Raw genomic sequence first — 19,286 nt, 5'->3', positions numbered from 1 at the left:
CTGCAATCAGGCTCAGTCAAGCCTACTGAAATTATGGTTCTAAAGGTTTGCCCAAGGTTGGGGAGAAACAATAACATAGTATTGCATATTGAAGACAACCTGTAACTGTAAAAATATGGTCTGAAGACTTTTGTGTTCAGCACTATTAACGATTCTGAAGCAGGCTGAGTAGTTCCTCTGTGGAAGGATGCAAATGGGGAGAAGTCCATGATGGCTTTGAAGAGTTTAAAGGTCAGTACAGTGATATTTGGAAGACTTTGGTAAAAGAAGGCATCTTCCCCAGAGGACGCCAAGCAACAAAACAGAAGCTAACTACCCTAAATCCTATATATTATGTTTCTTACTCGTGTTTTCTGTTATCAAATTAACTTGTTGGTGGGCTTCACCTTGTCACAGTGCTATACCAGATTGTGCAATTAACATTTTTGTGTGACAGGCAGTTCCCAGATAGCTGGGGAGTGGTAGGGAAAAGCAGATAATTATATGCCTGGTTTGTGACCTGCAAAACCTCTTCTTTCTGTTAAAATCTATGACAGAATCAAGCCCAAATTAAGGAACTACAATAGTAAAGTCTTGAACCATCAAACATTAAAGGTCATTTAGTACAAAAGCGTAAAGGTCAAAGAAAATACAGGGAAGTTGGTTGGAAAGGATTTAACTACTTAATGTGGAATGTTGTAAGTTGTGATGTTTCTTAGGGGAATGAGTAAACTAAAGAAGAACACAAAGTATTAATTTGCATTTTGTAGATACGTACCAATTTTTAAAGTTATTCCTAGCATTTATGGAACTTTCCATGGTTAAATACTGATTTTAAAAAATTAGCACTCTTATACATTAGCCTTCACTAGCTAATGAAAAGTGATTAGCTGAAGGATTATATAAAAAATTCTTCATAAACTAAGATGTAATTTAATAGATTTCACAGAGGTGGGCAGGACGAGGATTTAAAATGTCATAGTTTGTTCTAGATTAATAACAAATCTCAGTAGAAATACTCAATAATGTATTGAGTGAGTTAATCTTTGTCATGCTTGTTCTGTTATGGGTAAAAATCACCAGCCAAGAAAGTCTCTGTACAGTATGAATTACATGCCGATAATTCTTTTAGACTTCAGAAATGGTACACAAACCCTTTCATCACTTCCTATCCCTTTATTGGACAATATTAAATACTAATATAGAGCTGCATACTTTGATTTGCATGATCTTGATAATAGACTTACCCTTTGGAGAGTCACAAAATAAAAATCAGCATTAATGACATTTTAGCTAGAAGTTTGAATTTGAGAAGGGATACAAAGACTGTACTGTTTAATTTTAAGGCTACTGATACTTCAACCTCACTCTCCCAGAATCTCAGCCTTCTACTTCCCTAACTGTTGCTTTATTTAAAAAACAAACCAAAATACTCCATTATACCTTCCAGCATAGACAGAATACAAGACTAGAGGATGAGCAGAAATATGTCACAATAGGTTTGCAGAAAATGTCATCTTCTACTTCTGTTAGTATTGTTTTTTTTTCCTGCTTTCCTTAATTTAATTTTCCCACTTCAGTCCTCTTCATGTATGCCACCCTTACGCTGGGTACCTCGGCTACAAAAAATGAGCCCCATTTGAAGTATGCCTCTTGCTTTGCCAGTCTCTCAGCAGCTTATTTAAAAATATTAAACAATATGCTGCCTTAAATTCAGAGTGATCTGCCCTCTGAGAAAGATGTAGGATACAACTTCATAAAGATGGAGCTAGAAATGTCAGCGAAATGCTTGGTTTCTTTTGGTGTCTTTTTAGTGAAGGTGATGCTAAAAAGTGAATATAACCACAAATTCAGATGAAAATGTAGGAGGTGGATGGTTCTGAATACATGATTTCATAATTGTATATTATGTATTTAACATGTGCAGAAGCTGAAATGTGTCTTCAAGCAGACCTTTAGGAAGCTTAGTATCAGTGGGTTTAGCAATGTGTTGTCACCTTTGAATTTCTGTCTGAATGCATTCGGTCTCTATTTTAGACAGAGGTGGCTTAAATGTCTCAAGCGCCCTTAATGTACAGTGCTCTACATCATGATAGGTACGCGCTGGTTTTTCTCAGCTTAGGCCAGAACGAAGACTCAGTTTTTCTAGTGAATTACACTGTAAAGCGCTTTTTCTAGAGGGTTTTATTGAAATGCCAGTGTGCTTAGCGCCAAATCATCCTACCTTATGCAGAGCTCAAATAAATGTCTTTTCCACAGAACCTATTGTGCTTAAAGATTGGGATTTGAAAGCTGCATAGTTAACATGTGTAGATGCCATGTTGCATGCTGTGCTTTAATGCCGACCTTCCTTGCGTGAGCTTTTTGTTTATTGCTATGACAAAAATATCATATCCCTTCTCCAACCTTCTAGCCAGTGGTTATTCGACAAGGATAGTTGTTAGATGTGTTCCCCATTGCAAGAATTCACATTTCTTGAAAGAAAAGCAGTAATGCAGTCATCTATAAGTGCCTGAATAGAGGTTGACTTGTAGCTCTGTGGTCTGCCAGACAGTCCCTTGTGTCATTCTTTGTTTCTTCAGTTGCGCTTTCCAGCTGTTAGTACTGGTACATCTTCCTTTTATTTCTGCTGGTAGAAAACTAGATTAGAAGAGAGAGATGGAATGGACAAAAGATCTATAGAGATAAGTGTTCCTGTGTTACTGTTCAGTGATTCACATGTGACTATTTGGATAGATATTTCTCCTAAAATCTGAAAGGACAGCTCTTGAATGAGTGAAAACTCATATTTATGAATGAAAGTAATAAAGCAAAATGTTTGTTCCTGTACAAAGAAAGTGTATCTATCTAGAAGAAAAAAAAAATCTATATGTCTATCTAGTTGGTTATCATAGGATTTTTGTTGCAGTCATTTTAGAATCCATTTAAGCACAGGAATTCCAACTGAGTTTTGGAAAATATGTCTGAAGTCTGCTTTTTGATATCTTGCCTACATTGCTTGTTTAAATTCTCACAAAATGAGTGTGTATGGGATGGTGCCTTTCACACTTCTGAATGCATTTCCCTTCTGTCCTGCAGCAATCTCCATGTGGCAGGAGAGGGCTCTTCTCTTTGATTTTTTCAGTATGTTCGTCCATGTTAGTCTTCTAGGTTTTTCAGCTGCCTTAAAAGCATGCTTATTAAGTCTTCTTTTTAAATTCCTTCTTTGCATTTATAATGGGTAAGAGTGGCTGGAAAGCTGCCCAGAGGAAAAGGACCTGGGGGTGCTGGTTGACAGCCAGCTGAACATGAGCCGGCAGTGTGCCCAGATGGCCAAGAAGGCCAATGGCATCCTGGCCTGTATCAGAAATAGTGTGGCCAGCAGGAGCAGGGAGGTGATCGTGCCCCTGTACTGGGCACTGGTGAGGCCGCACCTCGAATACTGTGTTCAGTTTTGGGCCCCTCACTGCAAGAAAGTAGTGGAGGAGCTAGAGCGTGTCCAGAGAAGGGCAACGAAGCTGGTGAAGGGTCTGGAGCACAAGTCTGATGAGGAGCGGCTGAGGGAACTGGGGTTGTTTAGTCTGGAGAAGAGGAGGCTGAGGGGAGACCTCATCGCGCTCTACAACTACCTGAAAGGAGGTTGTAGCGAGGTGGGTGTTGGTCTCTTCTGCCAAGTAACTAGCGATAGGACGAGAGGAAATGGCTTCAAGTTGCGCCAAGGGAGGTTTAGACTGGACATTAGGAGAAATTTCTTTACTGAAAGAGTGGTCAGGCCTTGGAACAGGCTGCCCAGGGAAGTGGTGGAGTCACTATCCCTGGAAGTATTTAAAAGACGTGTGGATGAGGCCCTTAGGGACATGGTGTAGTGGGCATGGTGGTGTTGGGTTGACGGTTGGACTCGATGATCTTAGAGGTCTTTTCCAACCTTAATGATTCTATGATTCTTTGTATTTATGCGAACATAATTTTATTTTCTACTCCATCTAAAGAAAATAAGTTGTGGAATGTGGTTTTAGAAGCATGTTCAAAGCTCTTCCCATATCACTTTGGTGGCGAGGTGAGCTGGCAAAACAGAGAACATAAGGATTGCGCTTTTAGCCTCTGAGCTCTGCAGAAATCCATTCATTGAATCAAGGTCTATTTGATACTAGGCCTCGTAGGTGACATATGGCACACCCTATGCTTGACCAGATTCCTAATAATGATGATAAAATGATGCATTCTATGAAATCTAGCAACTCCATTGAAAGGTGAACTGCACAAGAAAGCTTATGATATGCCACTGCTTGGAAATCCTGGTTGATTTCTTTTGTTTAAAGATGGAGAAGAAATTCTTGTAAGGTAAATAACAAATTAGAACTACTATAACTTTTTTTGTTTTACTACTCTTGGTAGTCAGGAATGCTAGAGTAAATGTGAAAATCTTGTGGTTATTCAACACCTTTGTAAAACTACCTTTTTTCCTCCTTTGAAATAGCTTCCCCCCCCTTTTTTTTTTTGGTGGTGTTGAAAAATTGCATCAGTGGAAGATTCCTAAATAATCTAAATGTTGTTTGAAATTTGAAAAAGGTAACATTAATTAAGATTGTTCTTTTTTTTTTGTACTAGTACTTTTAAAATATGACTAATGTTTGCCACTTAGATGTCTAATTTAATATACATACTAGCTTTCATCTGAAACTGCAGATCAGTAAAGAAAATGTGAGATAATTCTTAAGTGTTATGAAACCTTCTTAGGCCATATTTTAAGAAAATATAAAATAGCGGTTTCTCTGAAGTTAGTGGAACCATAAAGGTTTTCATGAGCTCAGTATCTCAGCTCTGAGCTTAATTTTTTACTCCATATTTCAGTTTTCACTGTAGATAGGATCACAGATGGCTGTGGAGAAGTACAGATGCTGTTTTCCTACTGTGATTCCCAGCACTGTATGGGGAGACAAAGGCAATGAGTTAATATCTGAAGTTTTTCAGGTAAACAGAACAAAAGTGTCCTGCTCATGCTTGTTCGCTCTGCTTGACTGAAACTTTACTCTGTTCGTTACCATGCGTTTGTGTGGACTGTATGTTTTAGACCATTAATGAGACATGCGATAAATGTATATACAATTGATATAAAAAATAAATTTAGTGACATGGTTGTCTGACATGACTGCTTCAGAGTGTCCTTACTTTGTATTTTAAAAAAAGTGCAATTATAATGCAGAGATCTGCAAGAATTTTTAACTATGCAATTATAACATAATATTAGTGTGACATTCTTACTGTTGATATAATGTAGCAATTTTCACTGAGTTCCCATTAATTCTGTATTAATGACATTTTTATATGATCTTGATAGTATAATCCTAATGCATGTCATATCTAATAAATTTTGAATTAGCTGCACTTCTGCTAGCTTTTAAAAAATCAAGTTTTTAATAGGGTATAACAGAAAACAGTTCAAAATATTAGGGAAATTCTCATTATTTCAGCAAGGAAATCCACTTATCAGCCTTACATTCCTACTTTATTAAGAGAAGTTATGCAGACTTCTTTATGCAGAGGGGAAGGCACATATGTATATCACTGATGTGAGTAAGAGCACACAACATGTTCTATTTGTAGCTTTGTAAAGAAACCGTGGAACATTCTCCTTTGCTGGCAGTCCCTTACCTCTATTTGGCCATAAAAACACTATAACAACTTGTATATTATGAAACAACACAGTAAAGCAAGCCAAGTATAGAGTGAAGTGGTAAACGTATTTATGACCATCAGAAATAGCTATAGGAGTTTCAGAATGACACGATATAGGTATGGTTTATGTGTGCATCTTCTACGCTACTAGTCATTATATTGCATGTTATCTGACTCTCCATTTATACTTTTGAGAGACTACTCCTGATGTTATTTAACATGAAGTCAGAAATACTTATTATAATGCAAGATTCCTTATGAGAAACTTATTAACAGTAGCTTCTCTGTGTGATTTCCACAAACTCCCCCCCACCCCCCGAGTGTCTCAAATTATTTCACACCATAGGTTCCCAAGAGGTAAATGGTGATCAAATTGTATGTGGATTTATCAAAAATGCTTAAGTACTTCGGGTATAAGAGTCTGAGTAGTAGAGATACCAGCTCTGATATTTGGATCATCTGGACTGGGATGTTTGTAAAGTTCAAGACTGAAATATCCTAATGACTTTGTTGTGATAATTTTCCCTTGGATCACATTCAATCTCATTATAGCTGTAGAAGACCAAATGTTTTACAACTGATTTAATTGGGTTTAATTTCTTTCTACATACGGCTCTTTTTTCTTTCCTTTTATTTTTTTATTTTGTTTGGTTTTGTTTTGTTTTTTTGTTTTAAAATCTGATGGTCAGTTAGGATCCAAATATACTGGGAGAGATCATCTGCCCTACATCTAAGCATAGGTACCAGCCTACCTTTACTGTTTTAAATTAAGGAGGGGGGAGGGGAAGCAGGGAGCAAAGTTTTAAATTACTATAAATGTTTTAAAGAAAAACATTTGTTCAGCTTTTCAAGGGACCTTTAATCAGTGTCTTATTTTCTAAGTGAAAATTTTTGGATGCCCTAATGAATTGATGCTAAAAGAATTGGTGCTAAATATGCTATATTCTGACTAAAAGGAGACAATTCTTTAAAGACTTTTCTTCCACAATAAAAAAAACATTGTTTGTTATCAGAGAATTTCAGCCTTGTTTAATGTATCAAAAAAGCATTAGAAAAGTCCTCTTGAACTCCAAACTGATTTTAAAATTAAAAAATATGTAATTTAAAATGGAAACAAGTCCTTAAAGCAATTTTTAGCATACTTCTGAGGTCTGTTGAACCTGATACCCAGAGTAAGTCCATCCACTGTGAAATCAATAAGAATGATTCCTGACCTCTCCAGGGCTACTCAGATGTGACTGAAATTCGTTATTCCTTCCTTGTTTTTTTAAAAATGTTATTTAAATACTGTTGCCTAGTCTTTTCAGTTTTTAAACCAATTATTCTCACTTGATTTTTATTTTATCTGGAAGGATTATCAAGTGGCTTTTGTGTTTATAGAAGTCAAACTTATCCAACTTAACACAATATTTATTAAATTAAACAAGAAATTATTTCAGAGTTAAACAGTAAGTAATTCTTTAAGGGACCTGTATGTAGATTGTCAAACCACCTTGGTATGCGCATATACTTTCTGCCTTCAGTTTTGAATGAATGCTGACTTCAACTGTGTTGGATTTCGGTATGAGAAGGCAGATTTGCTGAGGTGTCTGCTGGATATAAGGAAACAGCTCTGAGATGCTAAAAAAGGAGTTTTAAAGTCAGTGACTGCTGACTGAAATGCTCTGTTTCTGAAGATGTCCTAACTCCTTTTTTTCAGTGACCTTGGTGAACCTGGTAGCATGTTTGATTTAGGTCTCAGTTTGTGTAGCTACAGAATGAAAGAGGTCTCTGTGAAACCTTGGACTCGAAGTGCTTGGTACAGTGGAGTCTAAATAAACACCGTATGTGACAGCATCTACAGGTTATCAGCGATGACTTGTTTTAGATGTATAAGGAGAGACATTTGCAACAGCTTCCGAAGCAGAAACTTCCACAAAAAAGTTTTTTCAAGTTTCCTAGTACCGAGTAATATATTGCAGGTCATTTATAGATGTTGAGGGTTGATCTAGTTCTTGTACTTGCACAACTTATGCAGCAAGAAGTAGAGGACTGGATTTCCCTTGTACTGTTTTCTTCTCCTCCTCCGTTCCCTCTACCACATACAAATTTAAATGTAAAATTATGGATGAAGAGGTTCAGCACTGTTGCCTCTGTGGTCAATATAGGGAAGTCCAGAAATTCCTAAGTGAGTTGGTTTTGTTGTTCTGTTTTCTGAGATACTAGAACTGCTCCTTATCATGTATGATTGGATCAAGTCTTCTTGTCCCTACCAGAATTACTGCAGTTGTAATATTAATAAAATGTAGGCCTTCAGTGTGGAATGAAGGTAGGTAGCCCAGATATGTTAAATATTAAATACATTATCATTGCTGTTTTGGACAGTGGAAAAAAAGAGGTGTTTCACAGAATGAAATAAAACTACTTTTTTTTTTTCTGTAATCACATGCTCATGAAATTGTTCATTTCTCTGTACTTTAACAGCAAACCTATGTGGGCTGCATATATTTGCTAAAGATTTGAATGATAATTTGAATTGGAAGTTGTTAAGAGTTTCATTAAATCAAGGAGCATTTCCAAAGGCAGAGAAACTTCCCCGCTGTGGGGGAAGGAATGAGAAGGTGGAGTGGGAAAAGCAGGAGAAAAATTGGGAAAAGGAATGCCAAATGTATTTTCAAAGTTAAATTGAAATCTTTCTTTGAGGGGAGAGACAAATGTGAGTAAGAGCTGAAGAAGTGTCTCCTGTAAGTCACTTGTCCCTTCTGCTCCTGCTCAACCAGTACTGTTGTCTCAGAACTACACTTGCACTCATCTTGCATCACTGAGGTCTGCAACGTTAACTAGCTCACAACAGTTATCCTTAAGAAACAAGTACTGATGTCTGTGGTTTTGTGCTCCTTCCATTATTTAAGATACCATTTATCATACTGTTATTTCAGAGATTATATTATTACTTGGGAACTCAGTGTGTCTGGCTAGTCTTTTTGAGACATAGAAATGCAGTATGTTGCATAGAGTGTAAAAATGTCTCAAGTTACTGTTCTAGTTATCTATAATGGTGCTACAATTAAACAAAAATATATATACATGTACATTTCTATGTGTGTATGCATATGTGTGTACGCACACATATAAAAATACATTAAAAAGCTGGCATTCTCTGCACTGCAGTGGCAACAGGATATCTACATCATAATGTAGTCTGCTTCACAGAGCACTGGACATGAAATTGGGATAGTTGAGTTCTACCTGTCGCTTTGCCTCAGTTGTAGGTTTTTTTCACAAATAAAAATTTACCAATTGCACTCGTAAGGCACCCTGAAATAAAATGCATTATTTTTTTTTCCAACGGTTGTGCCCTTATTCTTCTGAAAGTCTTTTGTGCAGTCTTGTGAAGGCTTCAACGTTTAGAATTGTAGTATTTGACAGCGAGATACGTTAGTGGTCTGCTTCATTAAGTATATTTATAAAACTTCTCCCCATTAACACATATGCATTCAAAATAACGGAATATAATATACGCCATCATTTCATGATTCCTTTTTTTATTACCATTATTTCCAAAGAATGAAAATAGAACTAGGACCCCTGCTATAGTAGTTACTACATAAATACAGGCATAAGTGGATGTCTTTCTGCTCTGGCAAGCATAAGCTTGTGCTGTATTTTGCAAAGGGAGACAGTTGATCCATTTTCCTCTCTAAAATAGGCAATGATATTCCTACACTATGAGTGTATTTAGCCAAACTTGCAAGAACCTGTGTGACAACTAGTGTTTGAAATGCCTTGGAATTTTGCAGTAATGGTTCAATTTTTTTCTTCTTATTTGTATTTTCTGTGTATGCTTGTTTGTAAAAGAGCATATATAATCACCTTACTTCTGCTTGCTAAGCTAGGAGTAATTATTTATTTAGTAAGACTGTCAATAAATTTGAGCCAAGAAATGGAAAGCCTTTAATTGTAAGAGTGAAAATATGATATTTCTTAAGAGTTCCACATGTCTAATGTGTTTATATGGAATATTTCTATCCAAGGTCTTTGAAGTTGTTACATGTTAATATTTGACCTCGCTTTAAGTGTATGCAGCACTAAAAAAAATTGACTATACAGTCTAAGTCTAAGAAAATCTGCAAACAATTCTCTCCCATTTTTTGGTATAAATATATTATTCTTTTCTTAGGATGCATGTTACACTGTTAAAATACATTTCTTCGAAAAAAACAAAACAAAAAACCCCAAACCCTTCAAAACAATAGAAACTCCAGATCGAAGTCAGTTATTTGAATATGAGGGGGAAAAAGGATGCTATTTTATGTCTTCAGGCAAACAGCTTGACCACAATCAAGTCTGGCAAGAGTAGCATTTAAGATTAAGTGCCCAGTCCTTATTTATAGAAGTTTACCCCTAAAAATGCAGGTTTTCCTTTTGTCCTACATGTATTCGCTGCTGAGCATTTCTCTCCACACTAATACAATTTTACCGGTGCACATCTCAACCTTTAGGGTTGCAATTGCTGCAATCCCTGCTTAGCCACTGCTGCCATCTCCTAATGGCGTGGCTGTGCCCAAGTGGAGTGAGAGCCCCCACCCGTGTCCTGAGATGGGAAACCCTTTACGCTGAGCCCTTGAAGTGTTCATAGGCTGAAAGTGAGTTGTGACAGCCTTTATAGGATATTTGCATCACAGCAGGACTAAAGCAGCAGGGTTGGTAAGCATGAAAGCTTCCTAATTTTTCAATCAATTCTGATCAGGATGGAGAAATTATGTAAAGAATGATAATATGAACTTTGGGTGATATAGCATCATTATAGCTGCAGGCTACCTGTACTGGAGCCACTAAACCACTTGTGGAGATGTTCTCCAATGCAAGCATGGTAAAACCCTTGAGATGAAACCAAGACTTAGCAGTAGGCCTCTCTATTCCACCCCCCACCCTCCAAAAAAAGAGGCAGAGCAGTAACAGAATTAAAAAATAATTCCTCAAGTTGCAAAATTGCATGAGTTTTCTTAAGCTCACTCAGCATCATCAGGCATAATTTACTCCCTTGATGCACCCAGTGCCTTCCCCCCATTCCACCCTGTATGTGTGTGCATAAAAGGAAGATGGAAGAAGTATTAGCTGCCGATACATGACTGTGAGGTGCCTGGTAGCCTGGGAAGGTTGGCTTTTTCTGGAAGAGAAAATGACAAGCTGACTGCACTTTTTATGACCTTTTTACTATTCTATCATAAGTATCCATGGTAACACGACTGTTTCTTTCATGCTGGTCTGTAGCACCAAAATAACAATAAATGCTGATTTAAATTAATGTGGTTGAATAGAACTCGCTGCCAGGTGTGCTGAAAAAAATAATACTGGAGTTGGGACACAAGGAAGAAGAGTCAGAAATACATTATTTTATTCCTTTTTGGCTATGTACATTGCCTTTTCTTTTTCTTCTTTTTTCTTCCCTCCCTCTCACTTCGTTACTGAAGAATGTAACAAATAATTTAATTTATTAATTCTAATTGTATGCCTTGTGAATGTCTTATTAAGGGTCTATACTAATTTCAAAAAGGTTTCCATTCATTTCAAACAGTGAATTTCTATTTGCTTTGATGGAATCCAAAATTACTCCTCAATAAATAGTTGAATGCAATGACACACCAGCTTAAACTATGGAAACTTTTGTTTTATGCATGTGATGTGTAATGTAGTTTCTGGATGCCCTTCATTTGACCAGACAAGCACATAGATGACCGAAACTCTGTCTTTGTAATGATCACACTTCATTCACTTGTAGACAAGTTTGGGGTTTTTTGTTTGTATTGCACAGAAAGATGATTCTTGCTTAAAATGTTATACTTTCATATGATTTGCCATCAGATGAGCTTCGCTTCTGGCAAGGTAGGGAATACTTATGTTCTGAAACCATCTTTAACCAACACTGACTCATTTAAATCAAGATTAAGATCAGGTGAAATACAAACATGGAAAGCAGGAAAAACAGTCTTAATGGCTCTGAAGGTCTTATCAGTGGCTTCAGGTGAGGAAGGGCTTTCAGAGATGACATCAATGTTTCAAAATACCATTTTGGAAGCTGTTTCTGCTCTTACCTTCAACTTGATGTGGTTCTGGGGTGAATGAATACCTAACTGAAATAGTAACTTGTGAATTCTTGCTTTGCAGAAATGATACCTTTCCAGCTGTAGCGGCAGGCTGCTCTGTAACTTGACGCCTGCTTGAAACAATTCCTGCCTCTACCATCAATCTTGTCTAGATTCACTTCAAATAAAGACACTAACTGCAAAATATTGGTGGTGTTTTCACTGTAGTTTTGGTGTGGGTTTTTTTTTTTCCCCCCCCAGGAAGAATTTCTCAGCTATGTGCTGCTGTAACCTCAGAGCGAAGTGCCAGGCACCGTGCGCTCATCCCTCCCCGGCCGCCGCTCAGGCGGCGAGTCCCAGCACATCCTCCCGGACACGGCGGAGCCGGCGCGGGGAGCTCCCGGCGGCCGGGCCGTGGGCTGGCAGCGGCAGCGGCAGCTCGCTCCGCTCGTGACATCACTCCCGGAGCTGAGATCCCCCTCGGAGCTCCCTTCCTTGCTCGGTCTGCTGGTCTGCCTGCTCCGGCGGAGCTAGGACCCTCCCGCAGCAGGGCGGGCAGCTCCCCAGGCAAGGCGAGGCTCAGGAGCTGCTGGAGGAAGAGACGAAGAGGGGGAAAGGGTGCGAAGAGGATAGTGAGGAACGGAACAGATCAGAGGAGCTCCAGTATGAAATTCGTCTCTGCTTATTACTTGCTGCCTCTCTTTCCTGCACTGGTCTTCAGCGCTAGGTGAGTACCGAGAGCTATTTTGCTTGAAGTTCTCCTGTTTTGTTTGCTGTTTGCTCTTTTAGATTCAGTGCTCTCAAGAGAAATAATACAGATTTCAGCTTTTACTGGGGTAGTAAGTTCAGAGCAGATATCTCCTCTGATTCTTGCCTCTCCCCTTCCCCCTCCCGATCCTCTGAAAGATACTGAGTCTTGTCTTGGTCTTTCTAGCCTTTTTTTATAATGTAAAAGAGCTGCTCCCTCTATAAGTTGATCCACAGCTCATGTGATGTAGCAAGACAGTAACAAATATAAGCTTTATATATATACAGCAGTAATAGCAGATAGACTCTGCTTCGTTGGAAATAAGGAAGCCAAACAGCTGACACTGAGAACATGCTAACGTTTCCCTTATAGAGTGCAAAAAATAAACACTTGAACAATCTCATCTCAGTTTGCGTTTCTATACCTGAACATAGACCTAGGGCTTACCTTTTTTTACTGTGAAACGCAGGTGAGATCTTGCAGTGTTATCTCAATGCCAGGAAACGTATTAAAAAGTTGCTGCAATCTAGAAGCATTCCTTTCTGTGCAAGTGTAATAAATCACTGAGGAAAATATGAACAAAATCTATTGCAGCTTAAAAATAAAACCTGTTCTGACCATGCAGTGTTCTGATAAGATAATGCGTACTGCTCAGTTGCTCAGAGATAGTATATTCTCCATGCTGTAGACCTAACATGTTCAGCAAAGAAAAGATAAAGCTGAGACACTCTATCCCGTTGTCTTGATGTACACAGATGGAAAGTTAATGCTGGGTACAGAGCAGATCTGTTATAATGTCACGGCTCTCCGTTCAGGCTTCTTAACTTCCAGTTCCTTATCAGAAAATTGAGCCCAAATTTAGTCTGTGGTATTTCTCTGCTGTGTTAGAAGTTTATAGGGTACTTGTTACTAAGTCTATAAAGCATGTTACCAGAGGATATATGCATGTACATTTATCAGGGAAATGTGTCTTTTCCCTTATTCTTGGTCTCTTCCTGTAGAATCAGCATCGAAGCAGCTTTTTGCAGAAGCACTGCATGTTTTAAGCCTTAATTGTTTACTGAGACTTAAAAAAAAAAAAAAAAAGTGTGTGCCTGCTGAGTACTCAAAGTCAGGTGCAGCAGGAGCACATCTCTGCACATACTCAAACAGGCAAATAATAACTGTGAAAATCTCTGAGTGGTAAAAGCCCCGAATACAGGGAGAAATCAGGAATATCAGAATGCTTCAATTACTTTACTCCTTCGGAGGGCGTTGTTATTGGTGAGGGAGGGGTACTTTTTTTTTTGTAACACTTCTGATTTAGGGGCTCTACAGTGCCAGTCCATACAAACCACTTTGATGCTCTTTGGAATGTAAAACTTGGAGGAAAATTGTGATATATTGTGATTCAATAATTATCCCTTCTGATTTAATAAGTGGTCTAAGGAAACATTCACTAGCAGTCAAGGGTGAAACTTCTTGTCAATTTGGATTAATAATTTTACACTCATTTAAGAGTGATATGTTCTTTGCTAAATTATGCCAGAGTTAAAAAGGGGAGGAAGCACCAAGCCAGCTTTTGCAGATGCAGGTGTCTATCTTGCATGAGCTTGTGCAGATTAAACTGTAGTGAAACGAGATGTGGAAAACTATTCTAAATTCTCGTATTTTATTGTTTTTATGAAGTGTCTTACAAAGTACTTTAACATTCAGGGGACTAAACTGGGACAAGGTATCTAGTGTAAAGCCCTAAAAGCAGATGCCTCATCTTGAGAAAATACTACCTGTATGAAAAATGAACTGTAGCTCATTCTTGATAACTGTAAAAAAAAAAAAAAAATCAAGTCCCTCCTCACCTTTCAAAAAAGAGTTGGAAATAATATGAAGAAGTTAAAGTTAGCGTGTGAATACTGATTATGAACAGTATGACTCTGAGGAGTGGGTATACTTTCGTAAGAGTATAATTTTGTGGCACATGATGACTTATGTTCTTATGTAATTGAGGGATGAAAATGATCAATGTGAGAGAAATTCCAGTTAAAATTCCACCCAAGTACAGTACGTGTTGCAAAGTGAAGTTTTGCTTTTGATATCAGATTGGTCATCCTGTTAAAAAGGAGACTGAAACTCTGCTGTAGAGTTGGAGATTTATAAAAGTCCTGGACTACTCTGTTCAGCATTTGCTTTCAGTCACTTGATTTTTAACTGGTTGTGTAGAACATAGAGTAATTTTTCAACAGCACATGGTGGAAGTTTGAAAAATGATATAGTGCTATCAATATGCCATCTACTGGAAAGGGGTTATGCTTTAATCTCCTTCAGCAGAAGGCAATTCTGTCTGTGGCAGTTAGTATTTCCTGTAAACATGTGGTTAATTCATTGGTTGGACCCAGAGCAGGCTTGCAGGAGCAGTTGTGTTTGCAAAAAGCAGCGTCTAATATCTTGCTGTGTGAAATTGCTTAGCTAACGTAAAGCACCAACCTTGCAGACAGAAAGTTTTCCATCATGAGGATTTTTTTTTTCTTTTTTAAAGTTTGTACAGAAGCACAGTATCTCTATTTCATACACTGGTGCTGAAATCAGTGAGCACAGCACTTGCTGCAGAGGTGGACAGCTGCTGCTTTTTGTTCCTTGTCATGTGGTGATGCTATCTTCTTTGCATCATGTCATGGTGATAGTTTTGGAAGACCTCAGCATGTCTCCAAGCCTAATTGTAAACAAATATGAATTGATGAGTTCAGCTATGTTAACACAGCATGTCGAGTTTTCTTATTTTATAGTATCGTTAAAAAGAGGAAAATACACAGCTGTCACTTTTAAGATTGCGTTCATTATTAACTTTTGATGTTCAGAACTGTATGCAGCTAACTTCTCAGCAGGGTCTAAAAGCACATGCATGAACCAAATGCCTATCAAATTACAGGAAGTTCATGTTTTTGAAATGAATGATCTTTTCCGTATTGCCTAAACTCGGTTTTGGTGTGGCTTTGAGACACAATGATTACTCTTAATCGTATTTCTAGTTGGTTGTAGTGCCAAAGAGGTAACAAGATTGAGGTGTGTTTGCCTGTCCAGTTAACTACATATGTTTTGATGGAATAAGTAAAAATTACTGGTGTAAAGTCAATCTCATAAAAAGTTAAGAAGAACAGATTTTTGAAGGTGAATTTAACTTGGTAAAACTATTCTGAAGTTTGTGTTTTCCTGTCCACTTCTATATTCCTTGGACATCTTGGTTCTGGCAGATCTAATGTGATGGTTGTGTACATGTTACTTTTTTCATGTTATGCTGAAGACAGCGTAGTTTTTTTCATACGACTTCAGAAATGACTCCCACTGTACTGAGCGCTCAATGAGCGCACATAGTGTATAATAAGTTCAGGGTCTGATTCTGCACGCTTTTGTGGCCCCAGACACCTGAACATTCTGACTGGAAAACTATTTGTAGAAGGGAATGCTTGCATGAAAACAGTCATTGGCATCAGTAACTAAGATCTGCGGTCCAGATCACCTTGTCTAATGACATTTTCCTGCTTTTAGCTAAAAGGAGAGTTTTTCTGAATATTACTTCAACATTACCATTCAATGGCTGGATACTTTAATCTCTGCTCACTGACAAATTTTTTTTGTCCAAATGACAAAAATTTGACTCCTTAGAAGAAGCTTGATGTGAAACAAAGCTTTCCTTTTTTTCTATGACAGCTAATTCCTTTCTGTCCACATATGAAATGTGACAAAGGTGCAAGACACTGAATAATTTGATTGAAGTAGAATGCTTTATAGCTGAGAACAGGACCATAAACCCAACAAGATGCAGCTTAATAACAATAATAATATTACTACTACAGCAACTCGTCAAATGAATGTACAAACAACAGGGCTGTAAAAGGCAGAACTTATATTATTTTAATGGCAGAGAAATGGCTGGTGGTCATTTTTTCTAAAGTGCAGTTCACTGGCAATTTTACTACTTTGATGTTACAAAGCAATCTGTAATTCATTGGCTTCAGAAGAATGCCACCTCTGTGTTTTATAGCAGGATAAAAGTAGTGTGCTCATTTCTGGTAGGTGGATGTTGCTTAATGAAGGTATGGGTTTTGATCTGGTGGAGGTCTATTGTTGGAAGTGATAAAAATATAATGAATTCACTTACCTTATTAAACATGAGAACCTGACTTAAATGCTTACTTTTTCCCTGGACATATTTTCAAGGTCGACTATTTTCTTTACGTTTGTTGGGTTTGGTAATTATTTCTTAAGCAATATGAAAATACTAATATCTTTCCATCCTCTCAGATAAAGGTGCGTGAAGGACTCAGCCTGAGACTTGAGGAAAGATAAAGGGGAACATCTTTTGACATTATTATACTCATGGGGGTGGAAATGTTGAAAATACTTTTTTCTAGTTCTTAAGCTCTTTCCTATCTTAGAAACACTGTTTGGGCTATAATGATGTTGAAAGTACTGTTTTTCATGTAGACTGATGTGACAATGGAGGGAACCCTGCCCCTTCCTAGACTTCGAGGTGGAAGAACGAGGCTTACTGTGAGCTTACACCCTCGGCTGTAGCCACACCATTGTTACATGCTCCAGCAGGTAGCCAAAAGCGATTCTCACTCTTGAGATCTCAGGCTGAGGTCCAGCAGCGTCCTTCCTTTTCCCCGTGATTGAAGGTGAACTCTGTGGTGCAGTAGTAGACTACTTCTTTAGCAGAACAGAGGATGGATTTTTGCTGTAGGTTTGGTGGATAACAGACTGTCTTAATGTTGTGCTTTCTGAATTCTTCCAGAGGTGCAGGGGCATTAACTCTATCATTTGTCTCCTGCTTAGAATTCCTTTCACACTTACTTTTGCTGTCTGAGTTTTCTGGGCCATGAAAGCTTTCTGATTTCTATCAGTGTGGATGATGATGCATGTTTGGTTAATGGCTTGTAAGGACTCATGTTTGAGGTACAGAAGTGGCATTTAGCATGTGGCTTGTGACCTTACTCTACCTGAAGAAGCATGCGCTTTGTTGTGGACTGTGTTTAAACATAATGGGACACATTTACCAGTGGCACAACTCCATTATTTCAAGCAATGTGTTTAGCTTGATGGCTTTATTTTGATGACTTACAAGCAAGTGCCTAATACAGCAAACGAGAAGCTACTTGGTGAAACAAAGCCTTTTCCTTCTTCTGGGAGAAAAGGTTTGAGCTCCAGTGATATATTTAAAAAGAACAAAAACAAAAAAAACCAAACAAGCACCACTCCCCCAAACAAAAACAAAAAACCAAACCCAAACAAAAAAAATCCCAACAAACCATCCAACCAACAAACCAAACCACCAGATGTGTAGGCAGGAGGAGCTACATCTGTTTCTCCTTCTCCCCCTGCATGAAGCCCATGGCCTCAGGGGTGCAGGTGCTGGACTACAGAACTGGCAATGGAAAAATGAGAGACCCTTTTCTTGGAACAAGTGCAGTCGCCAACCATACTTCCTTAGAGTACGCGGCCACGTTGAATCTGCAGGCTGTGCTATAGTGCAGAAATTTTCAAGGTAGCTTTTAAACCAGGTAGGTAGGGTACCTCTAACTTGTGTAGAAAAGTAAACAAGAACCTCCTGTAGGTGGACTTCTTTGGCATCAGAATGAGATTGCTTAAAGCTAGTTTGGGAATCCCTGTACTTGAACTGCACAATATATGCATAGAAGAATATGTGTGTGTATATACACATATATTCTTAATGCTAGCCTCACATAATAGACTTGCTTCTCCGTGTTTGCACCCCTTCTACAATAGGGCAGCCACACATTCATTCTACCTGTTTGTCTTGCAGTTGGCGGGGGGGTGGGAGGGAGGGGAGGGAGAGAATATTTTTTTTTTGAAAAAAATTTTAAATTTTATGGGATTTTCTACTGTTATGATAGGGCTAATTTTTGGTTAAGAATGATGCCCTTGGAAGTGGTATGCTTGCTATGTTATCTTATTATCTGTGCTAAAACATTTGAAAGTGTTCCACAAATTTAAGCTCAGCAACCTAAATTAGGAATCCAGAAAGAAAGTCTTTCTCAGTTTGGCCAGAAATACTAAGAAGAGATTCTTTTGTGATGTTTTGTCATTTATGTTTCTGATTTCTGGAATCTGAAAGGAAGAAGACAAAAAGAGAGGGGAGGGGAAGAAAGGATGCTGCTAAGAACTTTTGTAACCTTCAGGAAAGACTTATTTTAGATTTGATCTGATCTACAGTTAAAATATTCTTGAAGTTCCATGTGATCTCAGGTAAAGCTTGAGGATCTCTAGAATTCAGTCTTAATGTAATAGAACAGTTGGAATTCTGCTTGTTATGCAATGTATAATGCATTTCTGGCCAGGAGACTTGCCGTGGAGTTACTTTCGACATTTTAATGTATTCTTTGCGTTTAGAGAAATAATAATGCTGGCGCTTTCCTGTTTCTTTGTCAGTTATTAATTTATAGCTAGGGCAGAATATAAGGATATCTTAACCTAAACTTGTAATCCCTCTTTCTGTGAGAGTGTGGGTTCGATACTATTTTCTACATTTAACAGAAACCTGTTCGCAGATAGCAATCCTTCTGATGTACCACTCTGCAGACAAATAAATCTCATTTATGCCACTTGTCAAAAACAGTGTTTCTTCTCATCGTCTAGTTTTGCAGAATGGGTGCGCCAGCTGTCTTGTAAGGGTCAGATCTGTAAATATTCTCTGTATGGAACACAAAGTAATACGTTTGTCAGAAAGAATAAAGATATTTCATACCATCCTTCAATCTTAATATTGTGCAAAGGTTTAAGATGTGTATTGTTATATTTGCTATTTCAAACATATCGGAGTGGCGTGTACCTTTTAGAAATGC

The 19,286-nt window shown here is 38.0% G+C and overlaps 1 protein-coding gene across 1 annotated transcript in view; it reads left to right on the top strand.

Annotated features, from left to right (window-relative positions):
* The first annotated feature begins 12,000 nt into the window (after positions 1 to 12,000).
* The window catches only part of LUZP2 (leucine zipper protein 2), a 198,991-nt gene continuing 191,705 nt past the window's right edge, over positions 12,001 to 19,286 (top strand). The window contains exon 1 of the mRNA XM_075163293.1: positions 12,001 to 12,426. Within this exon, the coding sequence (XP_075019394.1) occupies positions 12,365 to 12,426 (62 nt within the window). The 5' untranslated portion in view covers positions 12,001 to 12,364. The remainder of the gene's footprint in view (positions 12,427 to 19,286) is intronic.

The sequence above is a fragment of the Calonectris borealis genome, chromosome 14, assembly GCF_964195595.1.
Source record: "Calonectris borealis chromosome 14, bCalBor7.hap1.2, whole genome shotgun sequence".
Taxonomy (NCBI): Eukaryota; Metazoa; Chordata; class Aves; order Procellariiformes; family Procellariidae; genus Calonectris; species Calonectris borealis.
Note: the sequence above shows the minus strand (reverse complement) of the source record. Positions and strands in the feature narration are given on the sequence as shown.